Raw genomic sequence first — 16258 nt, forward strand, 5'->3', positions numbered from 1 at the left:
GAAGACCTATCCATAGATACCCCATACGTATGGGTTTGATGAAAAAAAAATTTTTGAGTTTCAGTTCGAAGTATGGGGAACCCCAAAAATTAATTGTTATTTTTCTATTTTTGTGTGAAAATCTTAATGCGGTTCACAGAATACATCTACTTACCAAGTTTCAACAGTATAGTTCTTATAGTTTCGGAGAAAAGTGGCTGTGACATACGGACGGACAGACAGACGGACAGACAGACAGACATGACGAATCTATAAGGGTTCCGTTTTTTGCCATTTGGCTACGGAACCCTAAAAATAGAGCAAAACAAGCAAAAAACGGTCACCCATCCAAGTACTGACCCCGCCCGACGTTGCTTAACTTCGGTCAAAAATCACGTTTGTTGTATGGGAGCCCCACTTAAATCTTTATTTTATTCTGTTTTTAGTATTTGTTGTTATAGCGGCAACAGAAATACATCATCTGTGAAAATTTCAACTGTCTAGCTATCACGGTTCGTGAGATACAGCCTGGTGACAGACGGACGGACGGACAGCGGAGTCTTAGTAATAGGGTCCCGTTTTTACCCTTTGGGTACGGAACCCTAAAAAGGTAAGTAATGCATAAAGGCGTATCCAGACTAGTCAATTTTTCGCCAGTCTGATAAAATTCTCCGATCGAATCAGGCCGAGCGGACGCAAATACCAATTTGATTCCCCGATCAAATAAGCAGGTGCGGACACAAAAATGCCAATTTTCACAGTAATTATCTATGGAATGCAAATTGGTGATTTAATTTGTGTACCTACGTGTGGATGCTAAATGAGATTGGCCAATTAGTGGGTATCCAGACGGGACTGATCAAATCAGTCGATTTGTTCAGGAAAATATTTGGCCAATCTTATCTTGCCTAGCGTCCACACGTACAGAAATTAAATCACCAATTTGCATTCTACTATGAAATTTGTCATTTTTGTGTCCGCACCTGCTGATGTGATCGGGGAATCAAATTGGTATTTGCGTCCGCACGGCCTGATTCGACACGAGAATTTGATCAGATTGTAAAAAGTACGTACAGATCCTAGCATTCCATAGATACTAGCTTCGAAAATTGGCATTTTTGTGTCCGCACCTCCTGATTTGATCGGGCAATCGAATCAGTGAGCCAAATTGCCGTTTGCGTCCGCACCTCCTGATTCGATTCCCTTCCCTTCCAGATTGGTGAAAAATTGACTAATCTGGATACGCCTTTACGTATTTGACGTATCAAAGATATCTTTGAAAAATCGAATATAGGTATAGATCAGTAAATAGGAACAAAAAAAACTATACTCATCCTTTTCTTTTGGGTGATAGTACTAGTGTAAGACAAAGATAGTATGACTCTCTGTCCTAGCGAGCGCAACTTTGAGATATTCTGTCAGAAAACTTTCAAACGTGAAGTAAGTAAACATCGTAATAATTTCAATGAAATCTAATGATATTACAGTATAATTATTCGACATATTTGGACGACGGCTGTATTGACAATTACATTAGCATTGTGGTTTTCAGTTAAAATGAACGTGCTTCTGACGGGAACAGGGTTTTTCGTGCCATAACCCATGAAATTTGGTCGTTACCGGCACGTACTGGAGGTGCAAGACATCTGGCAAGGCGACAGGAGCTACATAATCAAAGCCCGAGTGGTTCGTCAAGCCTCTGTGACGGCGACAGCGTATAAGACAGCCTTAATTCGTAATATCAATCGTCATGTTACTAGAGTAACATGCGATTGTTTATAACAAAAGTGGCAAATTCAAGCAGCATTGCAGCACTAATTTACTACATCAATCATGAAGAGAGTTCCACCTAAACCAGCCAGGAACAAAAATGGGGCAAGCCAAGTGTTCGACAATTTACGAACGAAAAGTATTCCAAAGGGAGATACTTCCACGAAATGTATCCTACATCAAAGAAACACAAGTGTGAACCTTTTCAGTTCGATGTCACAGATTTAAAGGAAGATTGTGCCTTGAAACGTGTACTGGAAGTTGCTGAAATAAATTGTACAGAAGATATTGAAATTTCCGTTAGCAAGGTTGTCGGAAAATTTAGTAGAACAGACTGATATTAATATTCAAAAAGAAGAATGTGTTACATGTCTTGAAAACTTTAGTATTTTTAGAAAAGAGTTTGATGTGTACAAAAGTGAAGCTAGACTAAAAAGTCATAGAAAAATTTTTTTTAGTCATAGAAAAAACATTAGAAAAACTTTTATGAAGCAAATGTTGCGTTGGCAGATAAAGACATTTTTAAATTCTGTAGTGACACAATAGAACAATATAATATATAATATAATATAAATATTGGGGGACATCTTACACAGATCAACCTAGCCCCAAACTAAGCAAAGCTTGTACTATGGGTACTAGGCGACGATATACATACTTATATAGATAAATATATACTTATATACATAGAAAACATCCATGACTCCGGAACAAATATTAGTGTTCATCACACAAATAAATGCCCTTACCGGGATTCGAACCCGGGACCATCGGCTTAGCAGGCAGGGTCACTACCCACTAGGCCAGACCGGTCGTCATAGAACTCGTCATAGAACGTCATAGGACGTCAATAGAACAATCAATGTCTGAAGAGTGGTACTCGGCAAGGAGACTAAGAATTTCTTGTGTCGGAGTGATTGTTAGCAAAGATCAGCCTTGGTTGTGCACTAGTGTAGATGGTGTTGTTATATGCGATGAATGTGTCAGTGTTAGTAGAAGTTAAATGTCCTGTATGTTGTAAAAACCACCTATTGCAGATTTTGATAAACAAAAATGTAATGTCATAATGTGCAATATTCGCAGTTTGTGAATGATCAACCAGAATTAAAAAGAAGCAAACCATATTAACTTATACCCAAATCCAAGTGCAAATGTATGTCACTGGTATGACTATGTATGATCTCTTTATATATTCACCAAAAGGTAGTTGTATAGTAAGAGTAGACAGAGACAAAGACTTTATTAAAGCAGCAATTTTAATAAGTGAATAATTTTACTTCGCTCATTATCTACGGCTCTTGTATTCTACAAGAACAAACCAAACTTTGAGTGAGAAAAACCAGCCAAAGCGTAGTTTTACAGAAAAAATATAATCAATACAATGTTAGGTAATTAACTTTTCAAATAGTAGTATGTAGTAGTAGTATTAAGTAAAATAATATGTTTAAATGTTGTTAACTCAAAATGTTTATTACTGTTTTTTTTATATGTATAGTAAAGCTGAATATTGCAGTATCACGCTTTGTGAAAATTTGCAATACGCATACCTAGCTGGAAGGCCTGTAAGTAAGGAACTCAACATTTTTATATCTTAGAATCCTAGCATACCTAAATATTAACCTGACCTTATTTGATTGTTTTTGTTTTGTTTTAATAATCTTTAGCTTTAGACTATGTTTGATTCTGATGTATGTATTGTCCCTACAACACAAGCGTTTTGGCATCCTTAGCTGTAAGTTTATGCATGTGACTGAAATAAAGGAATATGACTAATGGTATGTACAGTAGAGTTCATAAATATGTATGCATTTCTTAACCTTAATCCATTGTACTTGACTTGACTGTACATTAGACTTATAAAAATGTTGATCAGTCCAGTGCTTGGACATATTAAACCCTAACCTGACTGACACATTTTCATAGGTCCACGGGCCCATGTTATAAATATGTGGTGGTCAATGCCTGTGGTTCCTTATGCTCCATGTGCATAAGGGTCCTTCAGGCATGAAAAGTCACATAATATTTACAGGTTTTATGTGTGAAATAAAAACAAATTTAAATAAAAATGCAATGTTTTAATAGCTTTTTAAATAATGTAAATATTGTAAAAATAACTGTTGTTTTATTTGTTTGAAAATATAGGTGGTTGCAGGTTTACTAGTACCCAACAATTAACCTTTTAACCGTCAGCAATTTTTGATCGAGCGTGCTCGTGTCACCACCGACAGTAATTGTACCACGCAGAGTAAGGTTGGCATAGTTACGGGAGTTATAAATGTGCTGTAAAAACCAAATCAGATCTTTATCTTATTCATCAGACTGTGGCGAGATGAGCTGGATATGTAATGTCTTATATATCAGACTCTGGCGGTTAAAGGGTTAAACATGTAATATATCATCAATATGATAAAATAACATACTAGAACAAATTAAATTATTTTTAGAAAATATTTTAATTTGTTATTATTTTGAGTAGTCACACTACTATATAAATTATAAACTGAAATAAATGTCATATACTCAGAAAAAGTGACCCTAGCCTCTAGTGCCCCAGGCTGGAATCGAACCAGCGTCCTCTGCTATCGCGGCAGGTGCCTGTTACCTCTCGATCTCGGTCGGTGGTCTCTGTTTTTTTCTGAGTATATGACATTTATTTCAGTTTATGATAAAATACATTTACAGGAATTTTATGTAGTATCTGATAAATTATTAAGTGCTGCATTATTCTTTCGACATGAATTCTGACTCGAGCTATTTTATAAGTTGCATCGGTCACTTCCCTTGTAAATTCACCTTTATTCTGGAGAAAAGGTGGCATAATAATAGTCTATAGGTAAATTAAACAAAAGTCGTCTCCTTCACGATTTTCGTCGACATCTCTTCTAAATACCTAAAACTGGTATGGATGTGTTCCTCGTGGTCTGTAGAATACGAATTGACCGGTTTTAGTTTATGGAGGGGGGGACGTGTCGAAAAAAAGGGGGGATAGTGGGCGGCCGACCAGCATTGATATGTTCACATCTTGAGTCCTAGGGAGCGTTCAAGTATTACGTAACGAATTTGGGGGTGGGGGGGTTCTTGTAAAACGTTACGATGCGTTACAAAGGCGGGAGGGGGGGTTTAAACTACGCGTTACGTAACATTGTTTTTTAACCCTTCAGAACTTTTCGCCACTTTACGGTACTTTACGCAACATAATTGTGGCCTTTAGGGGGGTTACAGAAAAACGTTACGGCGCGTTACATGGGGGGGAGGGGGGGTCAAAAATGTCCAAAAATTGCGTTACGTAATACTTGAACGCTCTCCTATGGGACCGATCGGTTCGTGTGAGATGTCGTTTGAAAGAGTATTAAACGTGGTATTATTGTTTCATAATAACCGTAGTCATAACTGTAGTCGTTTACAAAATATTGTAAAATATATGATTTTTTACCGTGCATGGATGGCATAAGTACTGACAAAACATGCGTCTAACTCAATAAATTATAACTTTACCGCAATTTTTTTTACATGTTTCGGTGGCTGCCATTCCTCAACCCACCAACGGAGCGGCAGCTGACGTCCACGAGGATTCATCATACGTAGCCGTTAATTGGTCATGGAAACCTGTTCGTGGCTCGCGGTCTATAAGTTTTAATGGTGTATGATATTATATAACCAAGTCATAACGTAGCGGCAGCTGACGTCCACGAGGGCTCATCATATATGGCCGTTAACCAGTATACGAGTTTTCACCCGGGAGGCGATGACTGACGAAATTTGCGCCTGGCTCGGGGTCTATTATGTTTTTGGTAAGCTAATGAAATGTCTCGTATATTTTGTAATAAAATAATTGCGGTATAGTTGTAATTTATTGAGTTAGACGCATAGTTAATCATTTCATTACTTATGCCATCCATGCACGGTAAAAACTCAAATATTTTAAAATATTTTGTAATTGACTACAGTTATTATGAAACAATAATAGCACATTTAATACTCTTTCAAACGACACCTCACACGAACCGATCGGTCGCATAGGACTCAAGATGTGAACAAATGTGCTATTATCTATGAAAAGGGACTTTATTGCCGATGGCGCTTACGACACTGACATCGATAAGCAAAAAACGTAGTAGTTTAAAATTGGGGATTCTGGCACATGTTTAGTTGTTTTGATTCCCAATTTAGCAATTAAGTTTCTTTGAATACTGGAACATTCAATGTTGCTGTCTATCCAATGCGGAGGTAAATTTATGTTATGTGACGCTGATGAACTGATGAAGTCATGTTGTGTTAGAAAACTTAAATTGGATTTAAAGGTCCCTTTGTAGTTTTTTATAATTAACTCTTAAACGGTGGCCTGTAGCAAAAATGTTCTGATACATAAGTAATCTTCATAAAATTTTCTACATTAAATATTCTATACGCTTTTTCGCTAGGATCAATATTTAAAAAAATATTTAAGGGAGAAAGTTAATTATAATCAATTGTTAATATTTTTTGTAAATAACTCGTAAACGGTGGCCTGTAGCGAAAAATGTTCTGATACATAAGTAATCTACATAAAATTTTCTACATTAAATATTCTGTACACTTTTTCGCTGGGATCAATATTTAAAAAAATATAAAAGGGAGAAAGTTAATTATAATCAATTGTTAATATTTTTTGTTAATAACTCGTAAACGGTGGCCTGTAGTAAAAAATGTTTTGAAACATAAGTAATCTACATCCAATTTTCTACATTAAATATTGTATAAAAAATTCGGTAGGTTCAATATTTAAAAAAATATTTAAGGGAGAAAGTTAATGGGGAAGTTAGTGCACTGAGTTGTCCCTTTTGTCCCAGGCGATGCCGCTTGACACAATTGTTCCTTGGATCATACTTAATTGATCTGAAGTCTTAACCTGGATATTAACTTTTGGCTTCCCCCCAAAAAGGGAGAGGAGAAAAGTGGTTCCGGCTGTACACTGCGCTCTGTTTGATATAAAACCGCAATCCGATGATTGATTGACATAATTGTTCTCCCAGAAGCAGGTTCGTGGGGTATTTGTCTTTGGTACGGTCGTATAGAGGGCGGCTGGGTCACCTCCATAAAATTCCGACTTTTGGTCTACCGCTTCCGGTCAGAAAAATGTTTGACGGCCCGGCCAAACGGTCGGATTTAGGTGGGAGGTGCTCGACCAAATGTCATATTTTACCCTGGCAGATTTTGACGCCGCCATTTTTTTTTTCAAAATGGCCGACTTTATTTTTTTATTTTTTCAAGTTTGTCCTAGCGCGCCGAAATTTTGGTCACGAAAAGTCGGGGTCCCCTAGATTCCTATGAAAAATTTTTTTTTTGTAAAATGTTTATTTGCGGAAAAACTGGGCACTTTTATTTTGTATGGTAACTTTTAAACGATGGATGATAGGTGGGGGGTGCTCGACCAAATAACATAGAGGGCCTCGAGGGAAATAAAACTGCATTGAAAAAAAATCAAACTGGCCGACTTTTTTTTTTTTAAATTTCAAGTTGCTCCGAGCGCACCGAGATTTGGCATGGCAGGAGGCCTACGGCCTTCGGCCCGCCGTTTCGCTTGTCTAAGCCACTTTTACTATTGGGTCGTGTTTAAGCTCCAACTTCCCCCTCTCGTGTAACGCTTCGGGTCTTCGGCTCTACGCGGAGCTCGGCCTTCGGCCTTCGCGAACCTCGACGCTTCGCCAACGCTCGCTTATCAAGACAGTTGACTTGGTAGAACGCTTGGAAGCGCTGCATTCACGCAGCTCGGTTTTCGGCCTCGCTTTAAATTACTGGGGGTTGTACGCTTGGGAGTCGGTGTGAAGGCTCCGGGCCTTTGGCCCTCCGCCGGGGTCGGCCTTCGGCCTCCCAGCCTGAAGCTCGCCCTTCGGGCTCGCTTAACACAGTTTTTGTATAGGATTTTGCTTGGTTCGTCATTCCCGCAGCTTGGCCTTCGGCCTCGCCTAAAATTACTGGGGGTAGGCCACGCTTGGACACTCGGGCTCGCTTAACCTACTTGGAAATTTGACTTTTGCCCGTGTCCGCCGCCATGTTGGACTTTTCCAAATAAATTTTTCACATAGTATTCTTGGGCCCCCAGGCTTGTCGCATCCAAATCTCAGCGCGCTCGGACTAACTTAAAAAAAAAAAGGCCATTTTGAAAATTTTTAAATGCAGTTCCATTTTTCTCGAGGCCCTCTATGACATTTGGTCGAGCACCCCCCACCCATCTCGCACCGTTTAAAAGCTGCCATACAAAATAAAAATTACCATTTTTTCCGTCATCTTGGGTTTTATAAAAAAAAAAAAAAATTATAGGAATCTAGAGGCCTCTATCTCCTGCCATGCCAAATCTCGGAGCGCTCGGACCAACTTGAAAAAATTAAAAAAAAGTCGGCCATTTTGAATTTTTTTCAATGCAGTTTTATTTCCCTCGAGGCCCTCTATGACATTTGGTCGAGCACCCCCCACCTATCACGCACCGTTTAAAAGTTACCATACAAAATAAAAGTGCCCAGTTTTTCCGCAATTAAAACATTTTACAAATAATCTAGGGGACCCCAAGTTTCCGTGACCAAAATTTCAGCGCGCTAGGACAAACTTGAAAAAATAAAAAATAAAAGTCTGCCATTTTGACAAAAAAATGGCGGCGTCAAAAACTGCCAGGGTACCTCTATGACATTTGGTCGAGCACCCCCCCCACCTAGGTCCGACCGTTTGGCCGGGCCGTCAAACATTTTTCTGACCGGAAGCGGTAGACCAAAAGTCGGAATTTTCTGGAGGTCACCCAGCCGCTCTCTATACGACCGTACCAAAGACAAATACCCCACGAACCTCCTGGGAGAACAATTATGTCAATCAATCATCGGATTGCGGCTTTATATCAAACAGAGCGCAGTGTACAGCCGGAACCACTTTTCTCCTCTCCCTTTTTGGGGGTAAGCCAAAAGTTAATATCCAGGTTAAGGCTTCACATCAATTAAGTATGATCAAAGGAACAATTGTGTCAAGCGGCATCGCCTGGGACAAAAGGGACAACTCAGTGCACTAACTTCCCCATTAACTTTCTCCCTTAAATATTTTTTTTAAACATTGAACCTACCGAATTTTTTTATAGAATATTTAATGTAGAAAATTGGATGTAGATTACTTATGTTTCGGAACATTTTTTGCTACAGGCCACCGTTTACGAGTTATTAACAAAAAATATTAACAATTGATTATAATTAACTTTCTCACTTAAATATTTTTTTAAATACTGATCCCAGCGAAAAAGTGTACAGAATATTTAATGTAGAAAATTTTATGTAGATTACTTATGTATCAGAACAGTTTTTGCTACAGGCCACCGTTTATGAGTTATTTACAAAAAATATTAACAATTGATTATAATTAACTTTCTCCCTTAAATATTTTTTTAAATATTGATCCCAGCGAAAAAGTGTACAGAATATTTAATGTAGAAAATTTTATGTAGATTACTTATGTATCAGAACATTTTTTGCTACAGGCCATCGTTTACGAGTTATTTACAAAAAATATTAACAATTGATTATAATTAACTTTCTCCCATAAATATTTTTTTAAATATTGATCCCAGCGAAAAAGTGTACAGAATATTTAATGTAGAAAATTTTATGTAGATTACTTATGTATCAGAACATGTTTTGCTACAGGCCACCGTTTACGAGTTATTTACAAAATTATTAACAATTGATTATAATTGACTTTCTCCCATAAATATTTTTTTAAATATTGAACCTACCGAATTTTTTTATAGAATATTTAATGTAGAAAATTGGATGTAGATTACTTATGTTTCAAACCATTTTTTGCTACAGGCCACCGTTTACGAGTTATTAACAAAAAATTGATTGATTAATTGTTTGATTATAATTAAGTTTCTCCCTTTTATATTTTTTTAAATATTGATCCCAGCGAAAAAGTGTACAGAATATTTAATGTAGAAAATTTTATGTAGATTACTTATGTATCAGAACATTTTTTGCTACAGGCCACCGTTTACAAAAAATATTAACAATTGATTATAATTAACTTTTTCCCTTAAATATTTTTTTAAATATTGATCCTAGCGAAAAAGCGTATAGAATATTTAATGTAGAAAATTTTATGAAGATTACTTATGTATCAGATCATTTTTGCTACAGGTCACCGTTTAAGCGTGCAACTTCATGTGATGTTGAATAAAACTTTTCTATGTCTATGTCTAAGAGTTATTTATAAAAAACTACAAAGGGACCTTTAAATCCGATTTAAGTTTTCTAACACAACATGACTGATCAGTCCATCAGCGTCACATAACATAAATTGACCTCCGCATTGGATAGACAGCAACATTGAATGTTCCAGTATTCAAAGAAACTTAATTGCTAAATTGGGAATCAAAACAACTAAACATGTGCCAGAATCCCCAATTTTAAACTACTACGTTTTTTGCTTATCGATGTCAGTGTCGTAAGCGCCATCGGCAATAAGCTCCCTTTTCATAGATAATAGCACAAATATCAATGATGGTCGGCCGACATCTTTGCCCCCCCCCCTTTTTTCGACCCGTCCCCCCCTCCATAAACCAAAACCGGTCAATTCGTATTCTAGAGATCACGAGGAACACATCCATACCAGTTTTAGGTATTTAGAAGAGATGTCGACGACTTTTCTCAAAACAGGCCGGTTTCCTCCAGTCTAAAAAAACAATTTCTTTTCCACTTTCATCAATTACATTCTTTATTGCCGGAAATCCCTTATCAGCCAAGACAATATCCCAATTTTTTAAGTAGTCTACAAATCCTGACTCGTTATTTGGGAGACACTTTTTCTTCCACCACATTCTTTTGACTTGAACGATATGAAGCCTCCCTGGAGTAATACCAATAAGCACTTTTGAGGTAAAACCCTTTTTATAGTGTGAGTAGCAATACACACGATTAGCAAAACTTGATGGTACTTCTATACTTGCTCTGTAGGTACTATAGGCAACTCTGTACTCTAGTGTTACTATACTCCGGACGGAAGCATTCTAGCCAAAAAACCAAATTTGATGTAACAGCTGCTACTTCTTCAACATACGGGCAGAATATTCTTGACACTGTTGTTCTATGAATACCGAACAAAACACTGAGTGCTGAAAATGTGACACCAAGTTTTATTTTCATCAAGAAAAGTAGAAGTCTATCTTTTTCGCTCACCATATAATTTATTTGTGTAGTTTTTAATAAAAAGTTGAAGTTGTTAAGAGTAACACCTGCAAGATCTACAAGCTGCGGCCGATTGCATAACAAATTACAACTTGCTACAACTAATATTACAAGCGGAACTCCTTTTCTAATTTAACTTATTAAATAAGGAGTTCCGGTTGTATTATTAGTTGTAGTTTGTTATGCAATCGGCCCCTGTTCGTTGGTTTTAATAAATTAAAATCCAGCAAAATATTTACTGTCAGTTATGGTGGCTAGATCCAGAGAAATACTTTTAGCAGTATTACAGACTTCGAGTTTTGTTATTTTAAAATGCTTAATAATCTTCGTACACTGGTACTGATATCTACATATTTCTGTTTGAACTTCGGCATCACGTTTTTTTACCATAAAATATGTACCTGTTGCACGTAAACGTCTTTCCTGGATTTTGTACACCTGTATACAGGTCCACTTGACATTCACTATCAATATTTTGAAGTCACACTAACACTATTTTCCAGCAATTCAAAGTCACTTGTATTAGTTGTATTAATAGCACTAACAGCTTCTATTTTTTCGCGTTTCTTCGTTCCATATAACGTTGGAACCTCGATATTGCCGCATTTTCGTCAATCCGTCTTGATTTGTCTCGATTCTTGGAACATAGCTGGGACTGGCTTGTTCATCACTTTCATCAGCCTTTCTACCAACAATAAAGTAAGCACTGCAAATTCTGTCGTCCGGTTTTGAGTGCCATCGGGACTATAACAAAATAATTCACCGTTAAAACTTGATACGTTTACAACATAAATCAAATTTTTGCGTATTTAAGGAAGGTATGATTTTAGAGGTTAGGTTAGGTGACTTACTTTTTTTCTCCTTACGGCAATTATCCATTTATTGCGTGTTCTTGTTTCCACACTACTTTTGGAAATCTATAAAATTTGCAGTCACTATTTCTGCTAGTGTTTACACAATTAACGACAACACATCTTGCTGTGAAGACCATTTTTATCTAAAACATATACATTTGATTGCTATCTGTGACAAAAAACGAAAGTCAGCCCTAATTATAATAATAACAACTAACTCACACAATGACACGTGTACAGATGCGCTGTTCACACATAGAAACGCAAATGATGCGGTAGTATACTCGGTCAACCAGATCTTGACAGTAGAAAAAGGCGGCAAATTTGAAAAATGTAGTCCCATAGAAAATTTGAATTTCGCGCCTTTTTTTACTGACAAGATTTGGTTGACCAGCTACCTAATATTAAAATTATTGCGCCATCTATCCATTCGTTTAAGAAAAACTAAGAACTACACCTTAACAACTACAACGTCTACAACTCTTCTAGTGGCAGCGCCCTCTTGCGGAATGGGCTACACAACCTACAGCCCGCTGAATGACCGACGCCATCTAAGTCTAATACAAAAAAAATGTTTTCTTCCGGGGTACGCTACTCAAAATGGCGATTGCGAGTCCTAATAGGTTAGTCCATGCTACATAGTATAAAACAAAGTTGCTTCCCGCTGTCTGTCTGTCTGTATCTATGCTTAGATCTCTAAAACTACGCAACGGCTTTTGATGCGGTTTTAAATAGATAGAGTGATTCAAGAGGAAGGTTTATGTATAATTTGTTAACCCGTGCGAAGACGGGGCGGGTCGCTAGTGCAAAATAAAATAAAGTCCCCGGCCCGGCCGAGACATTGCGCGACCGGCGGCGGCGGCAACCATAGGTTGGAGCGAGACAGCGATCGGACTTTTCGTTCCCACCTATGGTTGCCGCCGCCACTGCCGCCGGTCGCGCAATGTCGCCACTAGAATCTGTCTAAGCTCTGCACCGACCTGACAAACGATATTTTGCATGTGCCATGAATTTCAAATTCCTATAAGAATATAACGTTTATAGCGAGCTAGCTTAGACCGATTCTATATTTAGGTACCATTTTCCGCTTCTGTTCTTTTCACTCTGTTTATCTATTTGTCAATTTGACAAGTTTCCCCATGGAGCATTAATACCAGTGTATGTTATTATGCAAAAATTACGATTTTCTTGAAGGTTTCCCGATATCTGTAAATGCTTTTATTTTGCTCTTAGTTAATTTTAGGAAATATGAAATAAACTTGATGCTTTTCGTATATACCTACTATTAATTTTAATTTTTAACAAGCAGAAACGTCTGCGAAAGATGTTATTCAGCTTAGAATAAATTTAAAAGTGGAAAATTACTGTCTTGGGTGAGACTTGACTTCAAGGCCGTGAGTTCAAGTCTCACCCAAGACAGTAATTTTTCCACTTTTAAAACTATTCTAATACTTACCTACTATTATTCTACCTTTATAGTTGTTTTTTTTAGCATTAGAAAGAAGGTAAGCGATCTTGACATGTCTTTTAATTGAAAAATGCTTTTTAAAAATCAGTAACTTATACTTATGAAAGCAGAAGAATATAAATGATCGTATTAGATTCATAATTGTTACATATTTGCCGTGACTTATTTTTAAAACATGTTTTTCAATTAAAAGACACATCAAGATTGTTTACCTTTTTTCTAATGCTAAAAAAAACGAACTATAACTGTTTTTACTCGCATTTGACACCAGAATCTGGTTAAAGGTTTTGATTTCGTTGCGGCCCATCCTGTATATTATGTGTTAATTTTTATGATTTTAACTCCAATAAATTGGTTTTAAGGATTTTAAACAACTTGACCGAAGACCGGGACGGGTAACTCACATTGTACATTTGTCTGTGTGTTGTCATGTGCACCTTTTTGGCTGACATTTGTGCCATTTTCAACCAAAAGGGTACTTATTGTCTGTCAATAAGGCGTTATTTTCACATAGCTTCAATCTGGAATCAATTTTATCTAAAACCGACAATATGGTACCTTTTGGTCGAAAATGTCACATTTTGTGAATGATTTTAGTGAAATAGAAGAATGAAATGAATGAGAACCATACAGTTATCATGCTTGCTCAAATGCCATGGGTATTGTGAAAGTGTATTGTCAGTCTTGTTAAAAAAATCTAGAGTTCATTAATCGTAACATAAATTAGGGTTATTTTCTATGGATAATTAATTTGTGTTCATTGTTTTTGAGTAGGTATAGTTATTAGAATTCATTATTGAACATTACGTTATATGAATCTGAAACATTATATTATGTATTTACATTACATTAGTTTGCTATAAGTAGATGAACTAAGGCAAAAGCAGTTGAAGTTGCTCTAGATGTTCTAAAAAAATTATATAAAATAGGCAAATCACTCACCGCACGCTGAAACGTCATAGTTTGCTACTATAATGATTGCTAAATATTTTAATTTTTAAGGCATACCGATAACTGGTTTTTGTTGTATATGTAACTAATAGCCTCCTAAGACTCACGGTTCTACTAGTAGTGCTACTTATTCAGTTCGATGAAATATAAATCATTTTCAGTAGGAATATACAGGGTCATTTTTGGACCGTTAGCCATTATTTGAATATGTCATTGTAGATCATGCAGCACCTACGACACATTTTTGAAAAAAAAAAAGTGGTAGGTACTATTTTAATTTCTTTTTTTTACATTTTTATCCATCAATAACAAAAAAGTATGGTCACTGTACCCGTTTGTTGCGATTCGTGCAATAATCTGGCAAGCGCAATGCAATAGAAAGGGATGGTAGCATCGTATAAGCCAATCAGGGCAGGGCAAACCCCTGCTGTAGTTACATTTGTTTAGTTCCGTTATATTTTTAAACAAACCAAAATGTACTCTGTTTCTTACACTGTAGATTCAAATTTCACTGACAAATTTTAGATTCAATAGTCAATAGTCAAAATATACTTTATTCATGTAGGCCTAGCAACAAGCACTTATGAATCGTAACATACTTATAAATTATCTTAAGCTAATTATCAGAGCAATTTATTGATGTTATTATTCCATAAGAATATTGGATTATTATACAAATCAAATTAAACACAAATTAAATTAAATTAAGAATTTCACAAAAGGATCGTCAAAATTGTTTGTTTTCCTTGTACGCCTGTGTCTGAGGAGGCTAGTGATATTTTTGGTTTATCATACGGTTCGTGAGCATTACGTTTTAGTGTGACATGATTGTGTCAATTTCTTGTTTATCTCTTACTAAAACACATGATATAATGATAGGGTATCGGACGGGGAGGGGTCCCCGGCGCGGCGCAAGCTGGTCCGCAACCAAAGCGAGGGCGCGCCCCGCGCCGGCGACGTGTCCAGCGAGTTGCGGCGCCTCGTCGACCAGCCGGCGCGGCGCCGGAGCGAGTACGGGGCTATAGGAGACACGGCCTGCATGGGCGACCACAAGGTAACTGTGTTGTACAAGCTGGTCCGCGACCAGAGCGAGCTGCGGCGCCTCGTCGACCAGCCGGCCCGACGCCGGAGCGAGTACGGGGCTATAGGAGACACGGCCTGCATGGGCGACCACAAGGTAACTGTGTTGTACAAGCTGGTCCGCGACCAGAGCGAGCTGCGGCGCCTCGTCGACCAGCCGGCCCGACGCCGGAGCGAGTACGGGGCTATAGGAGACACGGCCTGCATGGGCGACCACAAGGTAACTGTGTTGTACAAGCTGATCCGCGACCAGAGCGAGCTGCGGCGGCTCGTCGACCAGCCGGCCCGACGCCGGAGCGAGTACGGGGCTATAGGAGACACGGCCTGCATGGGCGACCACAAGGTAACTGTGTTGTACAAGCTGGTCCGCGACCAGAGCGAGCTGCGGCGGCTCGTCGACCAGCCGGCCCGACGCCGGAGCGAGTACGGGGCTATAGGAGACACGGCCTGCATGGGCGACCACAAGGTAACTGTGTTGTACAAGCTGGTCCGCGACCAGAGCGAGCTGCGGCGGCTCGTCGACCAGCCGGCCCGACGCCGGAGCGAGTACGGGGCTATAGGAGACACGGCCTGCATGGGCGACCACAAGGTAACTGTGTTGTACAAGCTGGTCCGCGACCAGAGCGAGCTGCGGCGGCTCGTCGACCAGCCGGCCCGACGCCGGAGCGAGTACGGGGCTATAGGAGACACGGCCTGCATGGGCGACCACAAGGTAACTGTGTTGTACAAGCTGGTCCGCGACCAGAGCGAGCTGCGGCGGCTCGTCGACCAGCCGGCCCGACGCCGGAGCGAGTACGGGGCTATAGGAGACACGGCCTGCATGGGCGATCACAAGGTAACTATGTTGTACAAGCTGATCCGCGACCAGAGCGAGCTGCGGCGGCTCGTCGACCAGCCGGCCCGACGCCGGAGCGAGTACGGGGCTATAGGAGACACGGCCTGCATGGGCGACCACAAGG

The 16258-nt window shown here is 38.7% G+C and overlaps 1 protein-coding gene across 2 annotated transcripts in view; it reads left to right on the plus strand.

The window, feature by feature from the left end:
* LOC134657441 (inositol polyphosphate-5-phosphatase A) overlaps window positions 1–16258 on the plus strand; it is a 57881-nt gene that overhangs the window by 35630 nt on the left and 5993 nt on the right. The window contains exons 11-12 of one of the 2 annotated variants that reach the window (XM_063512995.1): window positions 13631–13663; window positions 15099–15273. In XM_063512995.1, the coding sequence (XP_063369065.1) occupies window positions 13631–13663; window positions 15099–15273 (208 nt within the window). The remainder of the gene's footprint in view (window positions 1–13630; window positions 13664–15098; window positions 15274–16258) is intronic. The other variant, XM_063512994.1, reaches the window with a different exon arrangement.

Source organism: Cydia amplana, chromosome 20 (genome assembly GCF_948474715.1).
Source record: "Cydia amplana chromosome 20, ilCydAmpl1.1, whole genome shotgun sequence".
Classification (NCBI taxonomy): domain Eukaryota; kingdom Metazoa; phylum Arthropoda; class Insecta; order Lepidoptera; family Tortricidae; genus Cydia; species Cydia amplana.